General features: G+C 43.0%; 1 protein-coding gene across 3 annotated transcripts in view; it reads right to left on the bottom strand.

Annotated features, from left to right (window-relative positions):
• PTPRC (protein tyrosine phosphatase receptor type C) overlaps positions 1-26976 on the bottom strand; it is a 110123-nt gene that overhangs the window by 57416 nt on the left and 25731 nt on the right. For all 3 annotated transcript variants that reach the window (XM_066625340.1, XM_066625341.1, XM_066625342.1), the window contains exon 3: positions 450-500. In XM_066625340.1, the coding sequence (XP_066481437.1) occupies positions 450-500 (51 nt within the window). The remainder of the gene's footprint in view (positions 1-449; positions 501-26976) is intronic.

Raw genomic sequence — 26976 nt, 5'->3', positions numbered from 1 at the left:
CTGAGACCTGTAGAAGCTGTGAATGGCCACTACGGGCCTTAGGAGGTCCTAAAAGGGAACTTCTGGTTTTTGTAAAAACCTTTCTAGAACTTCCACAGATCATTCTGAGGCCTATAGAGGTCATGCATGGCCTCTGTAGGCCTCAGAAAGGCTTCTGGACATCACTGAAGAACATCTCCAGTCATGTCCAGGAGCTCAGGTCCAGTCCTAGATTGTGGGTTACGAACCTGCAGTCTATTAAGATCGCAGATTACAAACAAGGTTGGACCTGTGCTTCCTGAGTCTTTCTACTATGCACATTAGTCTGCTCTTCATCCATTGGTTGTTATGCAGATAAAGAGCTGTGCTGATGTGAGGGCTGTGCATACACACAAACATGGATTTAATCATGACCCAAATACAGAAAATATTTCATAGATAAATAATTAAAATAAACAGTATTATCTTACCAGCTGAAGGAGAAGGAGAAGGAGAAGGAGAAGGAGTTGCAGTTGGCTGGTCTAGAAAGATGGAGAAAAGGATAAAAACAATGTCTGTGATATAGGTTCGACAATAGTTATAACATCAATGTTTTAATTATTTATTTTTAAATGTACAGCATACTCCACACGCATGGTTGCTTGGAACTTTCAAGGTTGCTAAGAATATACAGTACTGTAATCAGCAATAAAGCAAATAAAAAGGGACAATCTTCAACAGTATTACAGTTCAACCTGGAGATTATCAAGGCATGAGAATGTTTGTAGTTGGTAAAGCAACAGCTGGTGAAATGTAGTCTTGACTACAGCCACCACTCAAGCATCAGTGCAAGGATCAGTTCGAAGCACATCCATCCTTCAGGGGAAATGCAACATTATAGTAGGAGATCAACTTTCAGATCAATCAGATCTCCTACCATCAACATCCATCATTAGCAATGCATCTGGGCTTGCTTCACAGGTGCATGCATATAATAATAATAATAATAATAATAATAATAATTTCTCTACACTTGATTCTGTATCCTACAGGGCTGGTAGCTCATATTTTCTATACTTCCAGTCTGGAAGACCTTAAAATAGAGGCCCCTAGGCAGCAGAGGAAGCAAACTGGTGGGATATTCTAGTTTTATGAAGATGGGGTTATAATCCAGCTGTACTTCTTTTCTGATCAAAGAATTCAGGACCATCTCACTTGAAAGCAGCACTAAATATATTTGCCGCTTCTTTCTATCTTCTCATAAACCGGACTAGGATTCCTTCTTCTGTTTTTTCTATCTTTCCCCAATTCACCTGAACAAGGGGATATTGGATAGCCTTCTAGCCAATGTCTTCCAAAGCAGAACAATTGAGCAGAAGTCTAAAATGGCAGTTGTATGAGCAGAGGATTATTATAGTACTAACTGCTAGTCCAATTCTGGTGTAACTTTGTTGTTTATAGTCACACAAAAGAATTGTGTACTTGATGCTTGTGTACCAGATGCTTTAAGCAGAAAGCTAATAGCAAGACAAGCAGGCAGGAAGCCTGTAGCTAGAGGGACTACTCAGTGCATGTTGACAGGAAACAGCTCAGTGACACATTCACCGGTCTTTCCTATGCATGAAGGCCCAGATCTCAGTAATGCATGCACACAGAACTGCTTGTGCAATCTTTCCATCTTCCCAAAGGGAATACAGGTGTACACCCCTTAGCGACCTACCTGCTTATGCCGGGATTGCATATGCAACGACCACGTGTAGTCATGTGGTCATCGGGGTCTCATACCCCCACTCTCCCAATGCGAGGGGAGCTCAGCTCCCCTCACCTCCAGAGGGTTGTCTGAGCCTCCCAGAGGCAGCACACATCAGAGCGCTGCCTCTTCAAGGCTCAGACTGAGGGAAATTGCGCCTTTTGTGCAATTCCGGCTTCCTCTGTGAAACCAGAAGTTGCATGAGAGATGCGATTTCCCTCAGTCTGAGCCTTGCAGAGGCAGAGCTTTGATGTGTACTGCCTCTGGAAGGCTTACACAACCCTCCGGGAGCAGAGCATCCCCTTCCCTGTGGAGGGTTCAGATTGCGTCGAGCACCACTTGACGACGGGGATCACAGTTAACTGGCGCACAACTGTAGTCAGCTTACAAATAGTGTCATTGATGTATTGGTCCACATCATCACACTATCACACATGGTATTCTCATACGAGGGCAAATGTCTGAATTCATACTAGCATTGCCCTAGCACATCATCGGTTTGTCCTGTAAGACATATTTTCCAAAGTTCTCACTATACACAAAAATAGATCCAGGTAACCCCCCCCCCCCAAATGTTGCCCCTTCATGGTTGCAGTTCTGGACACATTTACTCATGAGAAAGTTCCACTGAACACTGTAGGAATTAAGCTTTCTCTGAGTAAACATGCATAGGATCGCACTGCATGATTTTCTTTCTATTGCTTCCTTCTAGATTACTACTAGTTCTACTATTTTCCTTGAGAGAAGCTGTTTGAACCTTGTCAAGGTACAAATGGGAAAATCCTAGAGGCCTCTCTCTGTCTCACTCTTCTTTCTCATCTTCAGTTCTTTAGGGTTAGAGCACAATGAGATACTTCTTCACTACTCCCCTGTATCTGAAGCTCCCCTAATCCACTACTCCTCTTATCCAAAGCCCTTTAGTAACAAGCTGTATTGGACTATTGAACTAATTTTGTTTATTATGGAGATTTCATCCTGTTTTATCCAAAGCTCAAAGTGGCATATAATAAAAACATAATAACTAAAACTAAAATAGATACCATATAATGCAAATAGGCTGGTAGCATTAAATACCAACTAGCACTAGTACCATAGGAGTGGATTAAAACGCCGAATAGCCCTAAATTGGTTGCAAGGTAGTTTGGGGGAGCAGTAAGTTCTGGTTCAAGTTCAAGGCAACTGAAAGAGTTTGAATGCAGTTTCAGCATATTAGAGGAACAATGAAACAAACCTACTGGAACCAATTTTCAAGTGCAAATTAGCCCCCAAGTTTTCATAGGAAGAACTCTGGGTATCCAGCACGGCTTCTCTTATTCACATTATCAGAAAAGCTCAATGGAACAAGAAGTGTTAAAGTATTCATAGCTGATTTAGATAAGTTTAAGTAGAAAAGGCTATACACCTGACCTTATGGAACAGGGTTCTTCGTGCAAAAAGAACTTTGCAAACATTAAGAGCTGAATAAAATGAAATGAAGTCAGCATGAGAGGGAAAGAATTATGTTGTTTCTCCCAGTACTAGTAAATCACCTGGGAGCTATTAGTAATGAATAAGAACTTTACTAAAGACAGCCCCAATTAATTTGTGCTACCTCATTTTATTCTTGCAAGTTTCCAGGGCAATACAGTATTAAGGTATCAGAGTTACCTGTGTCTCCTACTTTCTCTTTGCTTTCTCTGTAGTAATAAGCAGAATGTTTAAAAAGAAATCAATAGATGGCACCATAACATCAAATACTATAACAAAATGTGTTCCAAAGATGAATCTGTTTCACTGTATCCTGCTAATGGTAAGTCAGTATGACAACTGGAGAAGCCCTTTATAAAAGAGCAAAAATTGAAAATCACAAGGCAGCTGATCCTATACCTATTTAATTTTATGTCACATGCTTCAAAGGGGACCAAGGCATGGAGTGGCATCATTACAAGATATCACAAATTCAAAAATACTACTAATGTTAAAGGAATAGTGCCATCTATGCAATTCAATGCCCATTATACCACCTCTCCAATCATCATCATCATCATCATCATCATATTATTATTATTTCAATAGAGGACCATTTGGATTATTGAAGTTTTGACTTTGGGTCCCTCCCTACTCATTGTGCATTGGGGTTGTTGTAACGGTAGAGAATATGTTGGGTAAAACAGACATCCACTCCAATACAATTTCTTTTGGAGAAGCTATGGATGTCTTATGCACACTAACAAAACCTGACCAATTCCAACATTACAAGTCAGGAAGGAATTTTTTTGAAGGTTATACAACTTGGAACTCTGATTTCTGCTTGCTTCTTTCCTTCCCTTTCACAGATCATTTTTTTATTTGCCCCAATTATCCCTATTTACTTTATCCTGATAAAGACTGTCCTTAGTAAATAGGGACAATTGGGGCAGTCCCTATTTTCTGATATATCTCCCTGGCAACTAACTGTGTCTATTTGCTTTTAGATTTTGTTCCTGTATGTGCATATGTCATGGCAAAGAGAACACAAGTCATCAACATTTGCTACAAATTGTTTTGAGTGAACATACGATTGATTTTATTTTCTCATATTCCCATATTTGCCATGCTTCATATTTCCATATTGAGAATAGTGAATATATTTTTGTCCTCCCAGAGAAACTTGTTTCAGATATGCATGTATTTGGGGGGGGGGGGGTTGGTGTTGGAGGGGATTCATTGAAATTGCATCATAGCACCAGCAGGAGTCATTATAATGAAGACTTTGTGGGTGTCTGCACTGAAACTACCCCAACAACAGAGGTTCTTCTTTCAACACTTTGTCTCATTAGTACTGCAAATTGTTACTTGCAGTTTCCTCTACCAGTAACAGGCCTCCCCCAACTCACCCCATCACAATAAAAATACATTTGCTTAGTTTTCATGAAACAAATCTGTCTCTCAGATGATCTTAGAGCAAGGCTGATGATCAATGTCTCAATGACCGTCAGTGTCCTCCCCTCTGCCCTCTGCCTGCCCTTTCCCTCCACCACTGTTCCGGGATTTCTTGAGAAACCTCTGGTGTCTCAGAGGTTAGCAGCGTCTGAGGTGCTGGGATCTCTGGTATTAAAATAAACAAACTGCAGCACTGTGTGAGCCAATCTGGTGTGTGTTCCCTCAAAAGTGCAGTAGCTGAACAGAGAGAATGCATCCTCCGATGCATCCTCAGCATCACCTGGCAGGACAAAGTTCCAAACAACACAGTCCTGGAACGTGCTGGAATCCCTAGCATGTATGCACTGCTGAAACAGAGACGCCTGCGTTGGCTCGGTCATGTCGTGAGAATGGATGATGGCCGGATCCCAAAGGATCTCCTCTATGGTGAACTCGTGCAAGGAAAGTGCCCTACAGGTAGGCCACAGCTGCGATACATCTGCAAGAGGGATCTGAAGGCCTTAGGAGTGGACCTCAACAGGTGGGAAACCCTGGCCTCTGAGCGGCCCGCTTGGAGGCAGGCTGTGCAGCATGGCCTTTCCCAGTTTGAAGAGACACTTTGCCAACAGACTGAGGCAAAGAGGCAAAGAAGGAAGGCCCATAGCCAGGGAGACAGACCAGGGACAGACTGCACTTCCTCCCGGTGTGGAAGGGACTGTCACTCCCGAATCGGCCTTTTCAGCCACACTAGACGCTGTTCCAGAACCACCTTTCAGAGCGCGATACCATAGTCTTTCGAGACTGAAGGTTGCCAACGTGAACAGAGAACAAATGTAATCCTTGAAGTCCATGACTGACTTGAATGTCATATATTTAAACATTCATTTATTTGAAACTGCATATTTTCACAGAGTTTCAGGAATTTCTTCAACAAAATTAAATGAAAGCATAGAATACAGAGAATTTCATCACTATCCCTATCATGCAGCAAAACTCCACAAGCTTCAGGTCTCTAGAAGTTAAATCGTGAAGAAGTGGAACAGATGCAAAGAAATCTTGACTGTAATGCATTAGCATAGATGTAGTTGGTATTTGGAAAAATACTGGGATTTTCCTACAAATTGATCTAATAATAAGTCTCAATTGGTGGGGTTTGGTATGGAGTCTTAGGGCCCAATCCTATCCAACTTTCAAGTGCCGGTGCAGCTGCAATGCCACCCCAAGGCAAGGAAACAAATGTTCCCTTATCTTATGGAGGCCTCTATAACTACCCTTCCACCATAGGATGCAGTGCACACCCCATTGGCATGGCTACACCAGGGTTGGAAAGCTGGATAGGATTTGGCCCTTATGGTTATCTACATTTGTAAGGAAATACACTGAAAATCAACTGTGGAGTTTTGGATACGTAACAAGAAAAAGGCTTTCCAATGCTAATCATCCAGTATAAGATTAGGAACTGAAGAAGCTGTAGCAAAACCAGACCGCTAAATCCGGCACAACAGTGGCAACAGTTCAAGATCAGAAAGATAGGGAGGCCACTGCATAATGTCTTGAGATTGATACTAGACAGATTACCACCAGGTAGGTAATAAAGAATCTGGCAATGTGCAATTCTATGTTTAAAATGAGATCAGAATGCATTGCCCCCACTCAAACACAAGGGGTTACTACTGCAGGAAGAATACTCATCATATCCAACACTTCACAATCTACTGAGTCGAATTTCCTACAGTACATATTTGCTACTCCTGACCTTTGAGACTACAGCAACAGATTGTGCACTTACAGCTGTACTCTCACACACCTTTTTTAAAATGTATTTACTTATTTATTCATTTGTTTATTTGCAGTTCATTCAATCATTCATGGCATTTGTGTTTCACCTCTGTAAAGTTCAAAAAGACTTCCAACAGAAGACAAACAATAAAAAGCAATAAAAACAAATTTTAAATAATAGTAATGTACAATCTACTCCAGTGTTTCTCAAGGTTTGTCCTCCATTATACCACTTCAAATGATCTATCTATTTGAAGTACCACCAGAAGTAACTGGTGATGACATCATCACCAGTTACTTCTGGGTTGGGAGGCCAGATGCGATTCAACAAAGAGGCTCAGGGTGGATGGGAGGGCTTTTTTGAATGTGGAAAGGCATGCTCTGGAGCTCTGCCCACAAAGCTGAACCTCCTACACTGTTTGTTACGTCTTGCTGCCAAGTGGCAGGTGTCCAGGGGTCCTGTGAGTACCACCAAACACCACCTCAAGTATCACTGGTGGTACCCGTACCACAGGTTGAGAAACACTGATCTAGTCAACATCAACAGAAACCCCACAGGCCTTTCTGAAAAGGCAGTTCTGTAACCTCTGAAGAGCTGCAAGAATATAAGAGCTACAAAGTCAGCAGAGAGACAAAAGTCTTCCCAAACGATTGGAGCAATTACCGTATAGCCCCTATGTTGTTACATTATATAATGTAGATCAATCGTTCCCAAAGTCCTCCATAAGAGTTGGGGCTGGGCTATGGAAGCGATGCGATTCCCAGGATAACACCACTGCTGGGGCACAAGGAGGGGTTACTTACCTGCAGCTAGCACCGGATTCTGTGGAGTGCAGGGAGTCCTGTGGACCCCTTTGCAGAGCTTCCCAAGTTACTAAAAATAGAGATCGGAAACCACTTCCAGTTTCAAGATTGAAAAACAGAAGTTGTTTCCAATTTCTATTTTTAGTTGATTGGAGACTTGGAGAGCCCTGCAGAGGGGTCCGCGGCGTTGCCCACACCCACTGGAGGCCACCGCAGATATGTTTTAAAAAACTGGCAGCTGCGTGATCCTGGACATCGTATCGCTGCCATCCCCCACCCTGCCCCTTAAGGGGCCAGGGCTGAGTGCTTCCCTGGCTGGTGGGTCATGACCTGCCAGCTTGGGAACCGCTGGCGTAGATACATGGAGCAGGGACCACCCATAGAACGCATACAATGCTTGGATCACATGGAAAGTTTGCCCAATCCATCCATGTAGACTAGAGTGTCTGCATAGGTCAGTGATTTCTGGTGGCCATGGTCAATCACCCTTGGAATCTTTTTTTTTTTTTTTTTTTTTTTTGCCGTGGTGACAAATTTGGAAAATAGAATGACTCTGAACTTACATCCCAACATTAAATATCTGGATGATGACTTCAGCCTTCACTAATACTGTAATGCTGAAACGCTTGCTATTCCACACAGCTGTTCATCTTAAGCAAGGCCTGAAGAACTTGAAATTCAACCAAAACAAACACAACACATCAGATGTATATTGTGTCCTGTCAGGTACCTGACAACTCAGCTGTTAGTGCAAGGCCAGGCAGGCAGAACAAATGGGAGCTTTAGACCATCAGCCATGACTGGTGGCCCATGTTTGGCTTCAGGTATCACAAGCTACTCATTTGTGAGCCTGATACAAGTACTTATTTGCTAAAATAGCAAGCCTTTCTGCCCAGGCCATTAGCTCAATATTGTCATTTAGGAAATCCAAAACATATGTCAGTTGCAACCGATTGTGGATTTTGATCTTTACTGTTATGACTCTTGGTAGACTTGAGCAGGTATATCAAGTCACTGCTATAGATCCAGCTAATGATTCCTTTGTTAACATAAATGGTTTCATTTTGCCTTCTTCTGGTTTAAATTCTCCCCCCCCCCCAGAAGCCTACATTAAAAAAAGGAAGAGGGTGCAGCACCACTGTGGTTTAGAATGTAAGTTCTTCTAAATGGTGAAACATGGTTACCATAGCACTGGTGTGCTCAAGGCACCAGCCCACTCTGAGTGCTAAAACCACAACTTCTCCAGTGCAGATACAAAGCTTCCTGATTCAAATTCTTTTCTACAAGTATGCATCTGTAATCATGTTTGTCTGTAGCAGAGACTAGAAAAGGTTAAGTTGCCCTGCTGGTCTCATAAAACAAGGACTGATTAATATTATGAATCAGCTCTAATACGCATATAACAACTCATATGGGCAGTCTACTTGCATAAGACCTCAGTGACTACTTATAGGGAAAACCTTATGCAAGACCTCAGTGACTTGGGAAAAAAGGATTTCTGCTTTCAAACTTACAGTACTCATAGAAGTAGCTGTTGCACCTTTCCCATATGCTAGCTACACCATTGTTCTGAAAACATCTCATAAGAAACAGAAAAACAGCCCCCCTGGATCATGCCAAAGGCCCATCTAGTCCAGCTTCCTGTATCTCACAGTGGCCCACCAAATGCCCCAGGGAGTACACAAGACAACAAGAGATCTGCATCCTGGTGCTCTCCCTTGCATCTGGCATTTCTGATGCAGCCCATTTCTGACGTAGCCCATTTCTAAAATCAGGAGATTGCACAAACACATACCCGTGATGGACTTTTCCTCCAGAAATTTGTCCAATCCCCTTTTAAAGGCATCTATGCCAGATGCCATCACCACATCTTGTGGCAAGGAGTTCCACAGACTAATGGCATAGTTTAAGCATACTTTTTCATGAATTACTCCAACACCCTCCAAATAAACATGCAAGACACAGGTTTTGGTAGACTTGGCCACGTTATTTAATATTTAACAAAATAGCAGCTGGGTAAGGAACTGCCTTAAACCTCTGGACATGCAGGCGCTAAATAGGGAAATCATGTTAGCTGTCTACCTCCCGCTTAGCATAAATGGGCATACCACCTGACTCAAGGCTGCACTCAGCAGAAGACCAAGTGAGCCTATCACGGCCAACCCCAGTTGAGGCAGCTGGACAGCACTGAACCCCCAGGCCAAGCCATGGAGAAGCATCTGCCAAATCTAGCCAGGGGTCTTGCCAGCCATTCTCACCAAACCAGACAAGCATGTATGAACATTCCTGACACACCCTGACCTTGCTTGCCTCAGAATGGACACTGAAAGATAACCCTACCAACCCTAACCTGCACAGCACCTTCTGAAGGTGACCAACAAATCAATCAAATTTGGCAACACTAAACCTGGCCTGAATGCCCACATCCTGGATAGGTACAAAAAAACCTGCCAGTCCCATGCCAATCTGACTGAAGGCAAAAATTCCCCCCCCCCCATGAAGAGCAACCAGCTAATCCCAGACTGAATGAAGGGCAGGAGGAAGGGGATCAAAGCAAGGGTGAGGCAGGAGCTGACATGCCTGCCTTGCATCTTTACTCCTCCCACAGAGCCCAGTAAATAGGCTGAAAGCCTCAGCCCCACCTGTAGGGAGGGGTGGAGGCAAAACCCAGTGGTATGCAATAGAGCACCACCATCATTACAGGTGGAAGTAGGCTATTCATACCTTGAAACATTTACTTTTGCAGTGTAAAAGTAATCCATCAGAAACAAATTAAAAAGCCACAATCAATTAATACCTTGATTAGGCACAACTTAAATGGCACAAGGGCAGGAACAGCAACTTTTGTTGTTCTCCAGAACATTTGCTCAGGCTGGATGTTAAACAAAGCAAAACATGTAAGGGGTAGAGAAAGGGGGGCAAGCTGGTGGACAGGTTATATGATGAATTAAATTGCTCATGGCACTCTAGCAGTCACCGCACACCAGTGGGCCTCAGCACATGAACTGGCAATGACCAAGCTCAGCTCTAAAAGTACTGCAATTATTTTAATGTTGGATGCTGTGACCACAGACAGACACCTTTATTGACATACAAATGGTAATATTAAAGAGAGATAGTGAGTTAAAATTATCATAATAATGCAGACACAATAAATTGTCTTAAAGGTACAGACACAATTAGCTCATTTACTGCACAGCTTAATTACATAAGCTATATAAACAGCAACCTCCTCAATCTTTTCAGTTATAAAATCATTTAGAATAAGGCCATTTTTCCTGTATCTGACTAGTCCTTCATCTTTATCGGGATCAATCCTAAATACTTAGAGATCAGAATAAAATGGGCAATACAAAAAGGATTGGAATGGACTTGATTCCCTCCACAAATACAGCATCTCTTGTCATATGAGATCCCCTGTAATCTTCCATATAGAACTGCCAAAAGGATGACATTACACCGGGCCAGGGAGAAAGCTTTGCGCTTTCACGGGCATTGTAAATAGGCAGCCATTTGATCATGATTGATTAGAATCATAAGGGGAACGGGTCTTAATTGCTGCACTCTGTAAATCTTGGAATTCAATATCTAAAATTCTACATTTGATCCTTCAAAATGCTTCTGCTAAAGGTATAGATCTCGATATATCCGAAAATACCCCACAGAGCTGATTTTTTCTCAAGATGAACTCATTAGTAATATTAGATTCATACAATAACTGATGTAAAAAGCTAACTTAATCAAAATTATAAAACCACAGAAGTATTTGAATGGTGGTCCCGCACACAAAGTCATTTTTGCATGAGCCTAAGGATCATTTCCTATATCACCTCTGAAGCATAGCTGCTGATTCCATATGGGGAGATCAAATGGGACAGTCAGATTCAATGGTGACGCCCACGCCAGACTGGAAAGTAAATGTGTCATTTCCACCTTTCTTCTGTTATTGGTGCTGTGTGGGACTGAAAAAACAGCAACCCCACAGCAATGGTAACAGAAGAATTGGCTCCAGGGAAACAACTCCAGATTTTCTATCCTCAGGTTGGCTCAAAAATAACATAGATGAAAATATTCTAAAGTTTTAGCTATACATGGACATGTCACACATTTTGAAGAGACAACATGGGTTTACCACTGAATAAATATTCAATACGAGGTGCAACCAATCACAGTTCCCTGACGATTTCACCTGTCAGATACATGTGTTTCCAAACATGCATTTGTGACATTCACATACTGCATTTGGAGGTGCACACACAAAACATCTTTAGCTAGACATGTAAAATAAGTTAACAAGTGATTCCCAAATGCAGATGACTAAAAAAGATATGCGCGTAAACAAGATACTGCTCAGTGGAAACAAACCTAAACCGAGGAATTTTTGTGAGAAAATAATTGGTGAAAATTAATGAGAAACAATTAAACTCATCTTGTTGTGTTAAATTATCTCAACTTAAACATAAAAGAAACTGAAAAGGGACAAAAATAAGCCTGATCACACAGGTTGATTTGAGACAGGAAAACAGTCATTGTCTTTCTTTGGAACGGATACGAAGAGGGTTTCTAAACTGTGACGTCTGAAATGGCTTGTATAATCTTACTATTCCCTCTTCACTAAGTAAAATAAATGGAACTGACTTGTCCATGCATTGCACAATGCTGCAGCATGTACAGTCCTAACAAAATACAGCAACAACTTGTCATTGCTTCATTGAGACCTGAACCAAATGCCTCAGATGTCAGCAGCTGGAAGAGTTCTGAAGCGAACCAAGTGGCTTCCTGAGAAAGCCCCATAGCTGATGGGAGTTATGATTTAGGATACAAATCTTTGGAAATGTTGTCAACTAGAAAGCTAACCCAAATCTAAATAAGTTTAAATAATTTCAGTAATTACTCATGTATGACTCTCATCATCTGTTGTTATGAAGTAGCAAAGTACCCATAATTTTGCTCAGGGTACAATTCTTACCTGCGCTGGAACAGGCAGACCAACTGGCCTGTGCTGTATCCAGTGTGAGTTTGGTGCAGACCGAGGCGCAACTCAGAAAAAGGGTATTTCCTTCCCTTTACCCTGAGAAACGCTTTAGGCAGCCCTATGGGGCTACTCGGATATGTGTCCACAAATTCGCGGGCACTAATCCAAGCAGCCCGAGTAACGCTGCTTGGGCAGGGGTTGGGATTTGGCTTGCAGTGCCGTGGCTGGTCCCACCCTCCTCCCGAACCCAATCTGCCCCAGACCATCCCCACCCCACTCAGGAATGCCCCCTCCTAGCTTCTGTTCCTCCTTTTCCCTGCCCTCTCCCACCCCGTGTGCCTGCCCAGGCTGGCCTCTGGAAGTGAAGCCAGCTCTACTACTCCTGAGTCTTTGTGAACATGCTTTACAAGTATGCTCCTGACAGCTGGGAGCCAGCACAAGGGACTTATGCCAGCTCGGGGAAGGAGAGGGGCGTTGGATTGTGCTGCCTGTGGGATTTGAATGGTGGGGTTGTATACACAGGCAGATAATGTAAAAGAGTTCTCTTCCCTCCCACCAGCCTGACATGTATTTACTACAACATAAATTCTGATTTATAGAATTTACAGTCACTGAATTCAGTGAAATTTCACAAGACGTCAGTGCAGTGAAAATTCTGTTCAGTGACAGGAATGGTTAGACTATAAGACAAGCATAGTACTTATCTATTTAACTATAGTTTTCTATTATTCATAATATAAGAAAACACATTAATTTTGGCAAAATCACAATCTATATTGGCATGAAAATTTAGTTTGGGTCAATAACATACAAAAGACTTTGCTGAGCTGAAAATAAATTGTTAAGGTGAGTGCACCAGTGGTGGGCTGCAGTATGGAAGTTTAAGGACAGTGGGGAGAGGGCAGGTGGTGAGTAGACCGGGCCCAGGAGGGGGATGGAATTGGCCTCCAGCACTTAGGCTGGATCCTAATGCACCTCCTGAGCAGACCGGTCTAACTCTGGGCTGCTTGGATCTGTGCCAGCAATTTAGCTGGCACAGATTCAAGTAGCCCTATTTCTGTGGCTGTGGTAGTGCTCAGGATAAAGGGAAACATCCCTTTGCTCCAAGTTGTGCCACAATCACCTGCAAGCCTACGCTGGATACAGCGCAGGCCAGCTGACCTTTCTGTTCCAGCACAGGTTAGGTTTGGGCTGTTCATTATTTTTTTCTGAACATGTTCATGCAGAAAATAGGCTAAAGATTCAATACTGGCATCAGGATTTGACATTGTTAATGACTAATTTCAATATTTTAAACTTGATCATATTATGTAATTAAAACAAAATTCCAATTAGTATCAGATAATACATTGGTATTCCAATGTACTGGTATTCCAGTTGTAGAAAGCTTGTGACATTTCATATCTTACACTTGATACTACATATCTGACAGTATTTGATAGGCAACAGTATTTAATATTTGACTTCTAATAGTTGATTTTTCATATTTGATATATGGCAATGTATGTACTGTGTGCCTCAGCCTGCTGCAGGTGGTATCTCGGGAGAAGGGGATTTTTGTCCCCTTCTCCCGGGCAAGGGAAGCAGTCCCGCAATGGGGCTACTCGCTTTACCGCCAACCAACCCCTGCTAACTGGGTAAGAGGTACTTTTTAAGTGGGTGCACTTCTTTTATTTAGTGGGGGTGGGGGAGAGTAACTGGCCCTCGCTTAACCATATGCACATTTTTGGGGTGTCTGCTTGGGTCAATGTGCCAAAAAGGTTTAGGAGAAAGAAGGACGATAAAGCAATTAAATTAACTTTCTTGGGGTACCTGGCAGGAAGTCCTATCGTTTTGCTGACCAAAACCGAAGGCTCACATTCTCCCGTTCAGCTACATTTAATGAAAATGGGGGCTGGGATACAATTGAGGAGAGTTCTGTGTTCCTGCCAAGTTCTCGAGCTGACAATTTGTTGCCACAACAACTGGCTGATAAGCGGGGAGAAAGCCAAGAAGGGGAAGATGACATTTTAACCCCTGTGCAGCCAAAAATTGAGCCAGAGGCTCAGGCTGAAACACAGCCCTGACGCTCACAGCATGTAACCAAAGGTATCCCTCCTCAGAGGTTTGGCTTTGAGCCAACAAATGTTACAGTATGTAATGTCACTGTGCCATGCTTATGTGAGGAGTCATGCAAGGGGGCCAAAACACCAATGTTGCCAGAATGCCAAAAGACTGACTATGAGGAATTGAGCAGGTATGTCTCACAGCCTGAACAAGCTCATTGGTTAGCAGTAAAAAGGGAGATGCATTACCTAAAGGAGACTAAGGACTACTGCTTAACCATTCAGCCAACAGGGGAACCTGTGTTGTCCGCCTACGTGGATGCAGACTGGGGTACCAATGTGCAGACCAGAAAGTCCACATCTGGGATGGTGATAAGATGTGCTGGTGTCCCAATAGGGTGGAAATCCACAAAAGAGACTTATGTCTCACTCTCTAGTTCAGAGGCTGAGTATGGTGCCCTATCTGAACTATGCACTGAGCTAGTCTGGTACAAGCAGCTGGTAGAAGACCTAGGCCTAGACAGTGAACAGCCAGTCACTGTATATGAGGATAGCCAGACGTGCATTGCCATGGCCATGTCAGAAAAGGTTAAGGCCAGAACGAAACATGTTGGTATACGTTATGCCAATGTAAAGAACGCAGTGAAGGGAGGACTGGTAGAATTAAAATATTGTCCTTCAGAATTAATGGTGGCAGATGTAATGACCATTGGGATCTATCAAGCACTATGACATGGTGAACAAGCTGGGAATGAAAGGTATGTAAATGTAACTGTATGTGTATGGAACCTGTATGTGTATGTAACTGTGAAATGATGTGAATGCCAGAATGTAAGTTCTATCCAACCTGAAATTAGGAAGGGTGTTATGATATATGCCCCAGGCCTATAGTCAATTTACAGGCTGGATAGGGCAAGGCTAGGCCCTAATGTCTTGGCCTGCATACATGTAGTATAGCCCAGGTACATCATGGGATTGGCTGATGCATCAGGGCATAGCAGGGATGATGCAATACCCTGCAATAACATGTCACCAGACAATAAGTCATGCAGTTACCAGATCGTAGCCCGCCTCTCATTGGCCAGCGGCAATATATATTGCAGCTTGTGCAAGCTGCTGTGAGGGAGATGTTATGTGGAGTGTCTGTGGGAAGCTACTGCTGTGTCTGCACCTCGTTATTTACCGGGAGTATCTGCCCAACCTTGAGTCTCTGCAGCTGCGGTGTTGGCTGCGCACCTGCAACAAAACTGCTTTGTGAACTTTCCGTTGAAAAGCGGTATATAAATACAGTTAATAAGAACAATAACAACAATAAAGGCGTTCGTGTAGGGTGCCGAGCCGAGCAGAGCTCCACTGTACCCACCTCTCTGCCTCCTTGCTCCCTCCCCCAGCTCCCCTCCCACCCGCCCTCTCTCTCCCCCCACCTCCCTGTCATGCCTTCTCCCCACCCTCTGCCCTCCACCCATCTCTTCCCTCCCTGGAATTCCTCCTCCCCACCCTCGCTTACCATACCACGGCTCGGCGATCTTGAGACTGCTAAGCAGTGGAGGCCGGACGCCTGCCCGGTGCTAGCGCGCACCGGCCAGCGCTGGGTTAGCACCGGCACTAGCCTGGCGGTAGGACTCACAGACATGCCTTATGGCACGTTTGCAACAGTGCGCAGCGGCACGAAGCCGCTGCGTGGAACTCAGGATTGGGCTCTCAGAATGCTACATATGCCCCATGTCAAAGCCATGGATGCTATTTGCTAGGAAGATTTCCCCATTGCACTTAATAGGAACTTCTCAAAAATCTCTTGCACAGTTCCTATTCATTACAGTGAGATTTGCACAGTACAGCTTTCCAGTGGACTGTCCCCAATGTCATCTGCCTTAAACGAACTCTTGACTTGAATTCTGAATCATTGTCTAAGACTGGAAAACCAGTAAGACCAATAAGAAAACCTGATAATTTTTTCTGAAGAGAATTTAATAAAAATCCAAAGCAATTGTGAGAATGCTATTACCAGATATATGAGCAGAGATGTCCTACTGAAAGCATAGTTTAATTGTTCACAAATATATGTACACTTGTATCTGCTATAATCTCTCCTCTTTACCCATTCCTTCTCTCACAGTATTGATCCTTAAGAATGATTTGAAAAGAATTCATATTAAAGTCATGCCAACCTGACTTATTTACAGCCAGGGCAAGACCATCCATAAGCAACTGACAGCCTAATCCAGAGGTGCCCAAAGCCCAGCCCTGGGGCCACATGCGGCCCTTGAGATCTCTCAGTGTGGCCCTCAAGGAGCCCCCAGTCTCCAATGAGCCTCTGGCCCTCCAGAGATTTGTTGGAGCCCACACTGGCCCGACATAACTGCTCTGAGCATGAGGGCAACTGTTTGAGCTCTCATGTGAGCTGTGGGATGAGGGCTTCCTCCACTGCTTGCTGTTTCACATCCGTGATGCAGTAGCGGCAGCAAAGGAAAGGCCAGCCTTGCTTTGTGCAAGGCCTTTTATAGGCCTTGAGCTATTATAAGACCTTCATTCAATTATATATGGTCATTTTTGATATATTCATTTATGTAAATTTATTCAAATTTTAAATGTAAATTAATTCTTTTTTTCCCAGGCCCCAGACAGTGTCAGAGAGATGATGTGGCCCTCCTGCCAAAAACTTTGGACACCCCTGGCCTAATCCTATCCACACTTTCCTGGGAGTAAGCCCCAGTGACTCTAATGGGACTTACTTCTGAGTAGACAAGCATAGGATTGGACTGTAAAACAGTTGCCTCAGACACAGGACAACCCATCCATGAGGCCAACTGAAGCAGTCGCCTCAGGCAGCATATTGGAAGTGGGCATCCACTTCTGTTGCCCCCCACTCACTTCCACTGGGAGGAGCAGAAGTTGTAGTATCACCTCATAAGGTCTGGGGCAGCATTTGGTACACTGCCTCAGGCTCCAGAGGATCTTAGGCCAACCTTACTCAGACAATAGATTAGCAGAAGACAACCCCCTCCACCTGCCCACTTACCTCCACTCCTGTGACCCCCTTCTGCTGCTCCCTGGATTGGAAAAAGTATAATGGAATGGAGCAAAAGAGAATGTATGGAAGAGAGGAGAGTTCTGGGTTAGAGCAAAAAAAACACACTCTAGCCCACCACTCTCCTTTCCTTTACAGTTTCTTTTTGTCCCTCGCTTCCTTTTCTAACCCAAGAACAGGGGGGGCGGGAAGGCTGGCACATTACCAGGTAAGCCAGCGACAGCATTTGGCATGCTGCCTCATGCCAGGTGGTGCTGGGCCAGCCCTGCTTACAGCAAGTATAACCAATTTCTGTATATTGCTGCACTTCAATCAGCAGTCCAAATGTGGGAAGTACACTCCTGACCCCTTCTGGTGAGAGGTTTCCTGCTGTAATAAAGTCAGTGCAATCTTACTGTTACGATATCATGCACCTTGGGATGGTTTGGATCATTCCACACAAAACCTAAAGAACATGCATATCTTAACACATGAAATAGCTCTCTAGTGAGTACAGGTTGAGCCTCATTATTTGCGTGGGTTCCGTTCCAAGCACTTTGGATGGCAAAAAACGCACTATAGCAAATCAATTAAAAAAAACAAAGTTTCTTTGCTCTGGTGATTTAAAAACAGCCTTGCTGACCTGTGTGATGTAAGATAATAGTCATTAAGAAGACAAACCATCAATCAGTCCTCCTCCAAGGGCTTACAAAGGGGCTTCAGTCAGTCTTTCCCTTCACCAATGCAAAGTTATCACCTTTCTTTCACATGCTCAGGGGGAAGAGAGGGGTCGCCTGGAGAGAGGATTGATGGATTGTCAGCCAGCTGCTCTCTCTCTCTCTCTCTCTCTCTCTCTCTCTCTCTCTCTCAGTAATGAGGATATTATTAAAGGACTGTTCAGTTTTTTAAAGGGATGCATTTTTTCCCTTCTCCAGGGATCAGCACTTTCCTTCTCATTTGCAGGGGCCATTCCTGTTGAGTCAAATCCGTGTATAAAAAATCCGTGTATAAATAGGCTGGACCTGTACACCAAACCTCTGAAACACATTTCTTTTCCATACTAGAAGGGACTAAAGGCTATAGCTTAGTGGAAGAGTGCATGTCTCGGGTTCAATCTCTAGTATCTCCAGGTAAGGTAAGGAAAGACCCCACTGCTCATGCAACTATGGTGAGCAGCTGTCAGCCAGTTGAGACAGTATTGAGGAATGAATGCTCTGAGTCAGTAAATGGCAGCTTCTGTGTTCACAAGATTTGAGCACACTTAAATTAAAATTTAATTAATTAAAATTAGAGGAGTTTAATCAATCAGTTAAGGAAATAAAAGGATTCATGGGTCAGATCTCGTTCAAGGATAAGGCAACCAGTTGATCTCTAATTCTTTGCAGTCTATGCAGCACAAACATAAAAGAGGAAGGAAGAATGAGGGAAACACATCAGTGTTCTCTTGGAATGAAGATATCTAAACATGATTGTTTTGCAACAACAATGTGCATCATAGGATTCCATGAAGCGACTGCTCTGCCTATTGTAATCCTGAGAGGACTCTGAAAAGTCTGTAACAACCGTGGAGTTATTTAAATCACAATACTGTGCAGATACTGCTCCACCAAGCCTTGTACAACAACTTACTTTTCCAACAAACTGTCACTTGCGATTCCAACATTTCTTTGCTCTAAGCTTAATGGAGCCTTCAGCGGGTCTCGTCTTCTCTGCATCTGAGCCCCAGCCACCATGTCACCAAGAAACGGTGCTCTCTAAACCACATTGCTCATCTTATTTGTCTTCCATGACCCAGATTTCTGAAGAAAGTACCTAAGTATTGCTGGCTGATAGAAATCTAGCACCTGCTGCTTCAAAGATCTAAACCTGCAGAGAGGGAGGGAAGCAGCAGGCAGCAGGGCTTTGTTCCACCCTCCTGCAGGCAGCCTAAGTTTCTGGTCCACAACCAAGTTAACTGCCGCAGAGTACAGGTTCTGCCTGCTTTTTGCTCCATTTTATCAGACCATTTTTAAATTATCACACCCTTTGGGGCACAATCCCAGCCCAACAGGGGCCTTGGATCATAGGTGACACAGAGGCATAAACCATGCAGAAAGCAGGCAGACATGGAACGTTATATTAATAATGATTTATTGATGAAAACAAAGGAGTGATTTCACTTTCGAAGTATAACCATTCAATACAGGACATCCCTCATTATCTGCAGGGGTTCCGGTCTGCATGGCTTCCGGTAGCCATCAGAACACCTTCTAAGGCCTTTGGATTTAAGGAGGGTTGAGGAGGGTTTTCCCAGATGTCCGAAGTAACATCACTTCTGATTTTTCCGGAAGATCTAGTTGCCTTTGGAGGGACCATGTGGGTCAGACCCACAGGTTCGGGGACCCGCAGATAATGAAATCCGAGGGTTCCAAATCCATGGATACAGCAGGACCACTGTATATGAATACAATAACTTAAGACTGGGTAGCAATCCTTTGGATTCCTCAAGAACAGAGACATTGTCTCACTGGCATCAGTCCAAAGGAGCTCTTCTTGCTCTTTTATAGTCTCGCTGTGTAAGCTTCTGGCAGAATTTCTTTATATGGACAGGACTTCCTGACTTACCTCAACCTGGCAGTCTTCGCTCAGGTAAGAGGTAAGCAGAATAGATAGAAAAGGCAGGAAACAGTTTAACTCTTCCCTGCCTGCCTACCCGGGGTGACCAGATACAATGGAGGACACAGTGCCGCTACCTTTGACCACTGTATAGAAGCAGGAATTTGGATAGGTGTGGCTTTTTAAACCCTTCCATATTGAGCTACACCGTCTCTCTTTTATACAATAATTAAGATACAGGTACAGGCATTCTGTTCGACACTATATCAGGTCACCCTGTGCCTGCCCCTCTTGTTCAAGCTTCCCTGAGGTAATTTCAACTGGTCAGACATTCCAGTAATATAAAAGAATCACTTTAAACATTTCCTTAACAGTTTTGATTCTACTTCTGCCTTCCCTCTCCCTAGATTTAGGTATATTTAAAAATCCTGAGGTAAGGTCTTTGAGATAAGGTCTCCTTTTTAATACATCCTTTTTCAAAACTAGGTTCACAGCTGGTAAAAATTCAGGAATTGCAATTCATTTTATTTCATTTATTGTCTGAGGAGGGGAGAAGGAGCTTGTTGTGTTTTATTTTTTTGCTTAAGGTACTTGTTTCAAGAATTTTTAACCAGATTTTTTTCTGACAAAATGGCACTCAATGGTATGTATATATATACTTTCCAGCAACCACAGTGTTGTCTCCAGGAGACAAAGGGGTGGTGCTCCCCATATGAAACCTTAAAGCTTCAAAGATAGTGGGCACACCCTTGGAGGGTGGTGGGCGCTTCACTTTTCCTCAAATGAGTGAATAAATGCCATGCACTTATATGGGAAAAAGAAGTGGTAAACATTCAGGGACACAACTGAAGAGGCAGCAAAAGTTGCACTTGGCCCCTTGTTTTCCCTGCACCTGCACTTGAGAAGCAGGTTCTTTTTGCCTCTGTCCTAATGGTGTCCCACGTTTCAGCCCTCCAAAACATTTTATTACAGTGTTATGCACTACCTCTTTAGTGCTTTGCAAGCTGATCACAGAGAGCCTCAGAATGAGAAACAGCATGTAAGATAATTAAGTAAATCATTTCACTTTTGCAGTGAAAACCACTGGTTGGGTCTGCTTGATTTCTTCAGCTGCCTGAACAGTCTTGTACCTAGATGAACTAGGAACTACAGTCTTCAGGTATATGTTGCTTCATACGTATGCCCCTTTGTATCTAAATATATGTATTGGGCTTTTTCAGGAAGTTGCAAGGAATAAATAGTTGAGGTATTAGAAGATGCCTGGTGCATACTGCTGTTCTAACGTGTGTCATACGCAGAACTTATGGAAGCCACTAAGATCTGAGCAAGCCCCTATCTGCATAGCACTAAATCCTATTGGGTCCTCTTAGGGCATTTCACCCGCAAGATTTACCACTGAAAATAATGTTGTGGAATATATTCACTGGTTTGCGTTCTAATTTGTAACAATACATTATGAATTTGCACAAAAAGGGTACAATTCAGCTGAAGCAAACTACTGCAGCTTCCCATTTATTCCAGTGCAAGAGGTAAGCATGCATTTAGGCTGGATCATGCCACATACAGTGTCCACAGCCACAGAAATTCCACAGACTGTGGAACTCCCTGCCTTGTGCCTTGTCAGCTGAAAACACACTCCTCTTTCATCAGACTTTCAGCAAAGCTCAAAGTTGGGCCATTCTCTATATCATTTGAACTGAGCCTATTTTCATTTTTACTTATTTTTGTTGTTATTTTTTGCATTTATGATGTGATATCTGAGCTTTAATTTTTTTTTTTTCATTGTCTATCATTGGCCTGTTATTTTACAGGCATCATGTGATTGGGATGGAAAGCTAGGGCAGAAAATTTCAAAGCAATCACTCAATGTGATAAATAATTTTTAAAATTCACCATAACTTCTCTTCTTATTATTCCTTCAAATATGTTCAAATGGCAAAACAATTAATAAGAAAAGAAAGCAGCTTTACTTTCTAGCTCTGAAGAATCTTAACTAAAGAATTGTAATTTGACCTTTGCCTGAATTACATATTAAAGCACTGAAAGAAGATGGTAGGCAAGGGGAAATGAAAGTAAAAAAAAAATCGTAGGTGCCGAATCTGTGAGAGAGGTTGAAGCTTTGAAAGTCTGCTGCGGACTTTAAAAAGCCTATACTTTAGGCCTTAGATAAAGCCTTCGGGCAATAGCTGGGAGAACATGTGATTACATGCTCCAGTTACCCTCCAACTCCTTTTCCTTTCTCAGAGACAGCAGTGAGGTTCGTGAGCTAGGGAATTCAACAGACCTGTAAACATCTTTCCTGACCTTGACAACAAGATATTTCGGAGGTGTACAGTGGCATTTCAGTTATTACCGGTGAGACAGAGAGAGGAGGGGGGAATGAGCAAACTATTACAAGGGAGAGGACATCAGTGCTATTTGTTTTGTCAACAAAACAAACCTTGATTTGCAGCCACAAAGATAAATGCTTGGCAGTGGAATGTGTGCAAGACTACCAGTAAGGATGCCAAATAAAAAAGCCCCACAAGACAATGTTGCTGTAAAGCAACAGGGGAACATCTGCAGTCTAGCGTTGAAAGATGCTTGCAAAACATCTGAAAATGCTAGAGGTCAACTTTGATTTTTTTTTATTGGCTTATTTTTTAAAAGTGTCTTAATTGGACTTGTAGAACTTGGCTTCATTAAAGTGCAGAAAATTCTCTTCCTGGAATCTTCTCACTTGGTGCAGCAGCACAGCTGTTATAAGGCACATCTTCCTTATCTCAGTTCCCATCAATGTTATGGACAAAACTAGATGTGATATTATCTCCTTGGCCCTGACATGCTTGACTGTCTTTCTGCAAATATTATGTGCTTTAACCATGGTGGCTTTAACTATGCCCAGTCTTGATCACTCCCCTGTCCCTTGCAACCTAACACCCCCCACTCAAAAAAGACCCCCATTGGTCAATTGATGAATTTTTTGGTAGAACATGAGGGATACACAATGTGCAGGTACATTCAGCGAGGAACTACTGTGGCATATTTAAAGCCTGTAAAGTCATGACCAACCAAACTGAATTCAGCCTACCTTGTCCAATGGGAATCAATAAACCTGGGAATCAGTAAAGCTCTTAGTTTTCCTGCTTCCCTTGGACTTCCGAAAATGACACTGGACACATGACACAGGAAAACCTGGCACAGCTGTTGAATTGTGTTTGGCTTGGAGGCATTGCACTTTGTACAGGCCTGCTTTCAGTGCAAACTGATCTGAGAAAGTCAAACTGCCAAATAATAATGGGATAATAACAGTAATGTGGCTTTATTGGTGAATTGGATATGCCGCATGTGGAATGCTTGAGGTCTAAATGCAAGGGTGGATGGGGGAAAAGAAAGTAATTTAAAATAATGGGAATGCTCACAGCCAGGTGTACTAATGTGCATATTTTAGTTTGTTCCCAAACCAACCCACATTAAGCTTATGGAGAAAGTCAAAATTATATGTCATATTCCCTCAGCTGCCAAAACTGGGTTGCACTTAGAGTGACCAGTTTTCCTGAAATTGCCATGTCTCCCCCCCCCCCCCAGGCAGATGGGAAACAAATACGCCTGTTCTAAGCCAAACTAAGCAAGAAGAGGATGGGACAGTGGCCGCGTGGAGTAGTGGGGCAAGCAATAGGCTGGAGGAGGTAGCCAGTAGCAGTGCCTAGGAGAGAGGGGTAAAGGGGGTAATTTGTACCTGGGCCCAGGGTCAAAAAGGGGGCCCAGGAGCCAAAGGAGGAGGCCCAGAAATTTCCTGGCATCTTATATTTTCCATTCTACTCAGACTTGTTGCCTGCCTGGGATGCTGGGGGCACTACCATGAGCTTGCGGCTGCAGCTATTGGCAAGCCATATACGCTGGGCTGAGGAATGCATACATGGTACTCCTTAACACAGTGTCATATCTGGGAGGAAACTGGACTGCTACAGTAGCTCTTTGGCTTGTGGATCTGTTTACCATGAAGGAATGTATTGGAGCTCAAAGATACACCTGTGGGGCTATAGCTGCTGCAGTATGTTTTGGTGTAAACAGGACACTTTCCATTCTAGTGTGAGCCTACATAGGATGATGCTCATTTTCTGCATGATTTTCTATATTTAAAAGATTTTAGAGAGACTTAGGAGTATGTTTGGTTTTCCATACTACTGTATCTAGCTGCTGCCATTTGCCCCCCACCCTGTTTTACCCCTCCTTGCCCCCATTCTGCTTGCCTGTCACCACCCTCCCCCTCTCTGTTTCACCCCTCCCCACTTGCAAAAGAAACTTCGTACCCCCTGAAAAAATTCCTCTCAGAGACCCTGGCCAGTAGGTGTGGGGCACCCCTGCCTGCTCAAAATTTCCTCAGGTTCACTATTCAAAGCAGGCTCTTCAGCCTGCCTCATGCATGCGCTGGCTCTAATGCAGGGCAGGCCCATCCATGGAGCCAACTGAAGTGGTCGCCTCAGCCAGTAGATTGGGGGCACCTATGCATCTCTGACCTGCAACTTGCCTCCACTGCTCTACTCCCTGTACTGGAAAAGAAAGAAGGGGGCAGAGAAGAAAAGGGGATATGGGGGGAGGAGAATGCTGAGCTAGAATATTGGGTGGATCAGAGGCTGGCACGCAATCAGGTAAGAGGGGCACCATTTGGGATGCCACCTCAGGAGTCAAGAAGTCTTGGGCCAGCTCACGTGGCAAATGTGAATCTCAAGTCACTTGGGGGGACACTGCTGCATTTCACCCTTTTATAGCTAAGCTTCATTCTGGTACCAGATTCCCCCATTTTTCAAGGGTTGACAGTCTTGCAACATCACCAGACTCACCTCAGAAATATTTGGATGTATCTTCCCTGACCAACCTACTTGTGTATGAGCATTGATTGAGTTATAGATGGTAAGTTTTTTGCAACTTTTTTTTTTCTAAGCAGCAGCTTTAAATTCACAGAAAGGACCAAAATATATCTAAGTACAGTATTTAGATTTAGATCCCTGCAACTCTCCCATATCACGCCTAAAAGCAATCATAACAAAAACTACCAATCAATTTCAACTTCATTTCAGAAATTGTTTCTTTTATGCTTATTGGTGAAAACAAACCACTGTTGCTCAGACCTTCAATCAAAACTTTGAAAATGCCTTCTCTGCCAGACCTTGCTTTTCATAAGTGTCAGTGCTTGGTTAAAATTTCTACGCAAACGAGAATGCCTTCAGTCTTGGTTCACAAACTGCAGTGCAACTCCTCAGAGACAACTGCATTTGCAAATTCGTGCACTGTAAAAGGAAGTGCTGCTACACCACCCAGATGTGACTAAATTTGGAGGGTTGATACTTTTCTGTGAGAAAGTATATAACATACAGAGGAGCTTCTGTAATCATTTAGGCAGCAAATGGATGCACACAGTTTCTTTCATTTTCTTAAGACTATAACTAATGACGCTAATGCTTTGGTGGGGGAAAAATGTGAAGACAAATGTGTATCCTAGATTTTTTTTTAATCTGTGGAAGGAGCTTCCATCTGCAGAAGGACTTGTTCCATGAGTAGAAGGAAATCTTCAGATACAACCCATTGAAACTCAGATATATGGTGCTTCATGGGGGCAATGGCATAGCTACTCCATCTGGAACCCAGGGGTACATTTTTTAACACACACACTTCAGAAGGCCTGAGGAAGTTACTTTCAGTTTTCATTAAAACAGGAAGTGCTTTTCTAAGGCCTTCTGAGGCCTGGGGAGGCTGTGTGCCAAGGCCCTAGAAAGGTACTTCTGGTTTTTACAAACAGCCTCCCTGGGCCTTAGAAATGCACCCCTGACACCCCCTAGGCGTGGGACCCAGGGCAATTGACCCCTGCTCCCCTTAGCTATACCGCTGGATGGGGGGTTGATCCAGCTGCTATTTTATTTAAAAGAAACAAGCATGCTTTTGTTTAAGTTTATGTATGCTTAAATGCCTAGGATTTATGTAGAGCAAAAGTGTCCTTAACCCACCTGGAAATCAAAACTATGAAATGCTAAATAGAATGATGTTCAAAAAGTCCAACACAGTCATATTTAAATTCAAAATGCGGAAATTTCTCAAAATGAAACAGCATAGTTAAAAGGAAACTGAGTGGAACTCTAGCTGTCTCTTCTGTGTGATTTCTGCCAACAACCGCCTTACTCAAGGACAAGATCAGGCCCTCCTTGCACACAAAAAAGAATTTTGTCCTGCATCATCCCATTTATTGTGGCAGTAAACTCACGTTGCTTTGCTTTAATTTTAAGGTTAATAGATCTACACAGACTTTGGAATGTTCTATCCAGAACATTTTTCCCCTCCTGAAATCTATCTTTTTCTTCTAAAAGGACCAGAAGATGAGGCTTCAAATATTTGCTATAGTAAAATGCCTCATGTACATTCTGGACATTCACTTCCATCTGTAATAGGTAGCAGAACTGTCATTTTATGTTCAAAAAATAAAAACCAGATTCCAGAAGGTCTCCAGATATGCCTTTCTGTCTGACTAGCATAGATGTAGGATTGTTCTACCTACACTTTCTTGAAACAAATCATAGATCTATTTGTCTGACATTATCACAATAACAATCAAACGACAACAAAAATTCCCCATAACCATGCAGATTAAAGAAATCACTCCTAACTTTATAAGTCAGAAAGAGAATTTCTGAGGTAGAAGTAATTGAGTAGTCATATACAGTGATATATACAGCCCAATATTTAGATAAAAATAAGTGCTGATTAACCATTTTTGTCCAGCCCACAGGTGTACACATTTGATCTCTGTTGTGTATATGCAGAATTGCCTTAAACAAACAAAGCTTTGGGGGTCAAATACTAATTCAAGGGATATAGAAGGATTTGAAATGTTGACTTTCAAGCATGCTTCTTTTGCAGTATAGAAATCACTTTAAAAAAATACACACACACCGGCATTAGAGAACACCCCAACTACGTACGGGTGGGTTTCCATATAAGCCAACTATGTAAATGTGTCTGTGGTTTTGTGTACGTGTGCTTTTTCTACCAAGCTTCCTTTAAGAAGCACTTGTTACTTGTTTTCAGTATCAGGTATAATGGTACACCACCAAAAAAGAATTCCAGGTCTGTGAGGCTATGTTAGTCCAACGGTGCTATTTTATATGTTATGGGAACTTACAACACAATCTAGATGTTTACTCAGATGTCC

This window comes from Tiliqua scincoides, chromosome 4, assembly GCF_035046505.1.
Source record: "Tiliqua scincoides isolate rTilSci1 chromosome 4, rTilSci1.hap2, whole genome shotgun sequence".
Classification (NCBI taxonomy): Eukaryota; Metazoa; Chordata; class Lepidosauria; order Squamata; family Scincidae; genus Tiliqua; species Tiliqua scincoides.
Note: the sequence above shows the minus strand (reverse complement) of the source record. Positions and strands in the feature narration are given on the sequence as shown.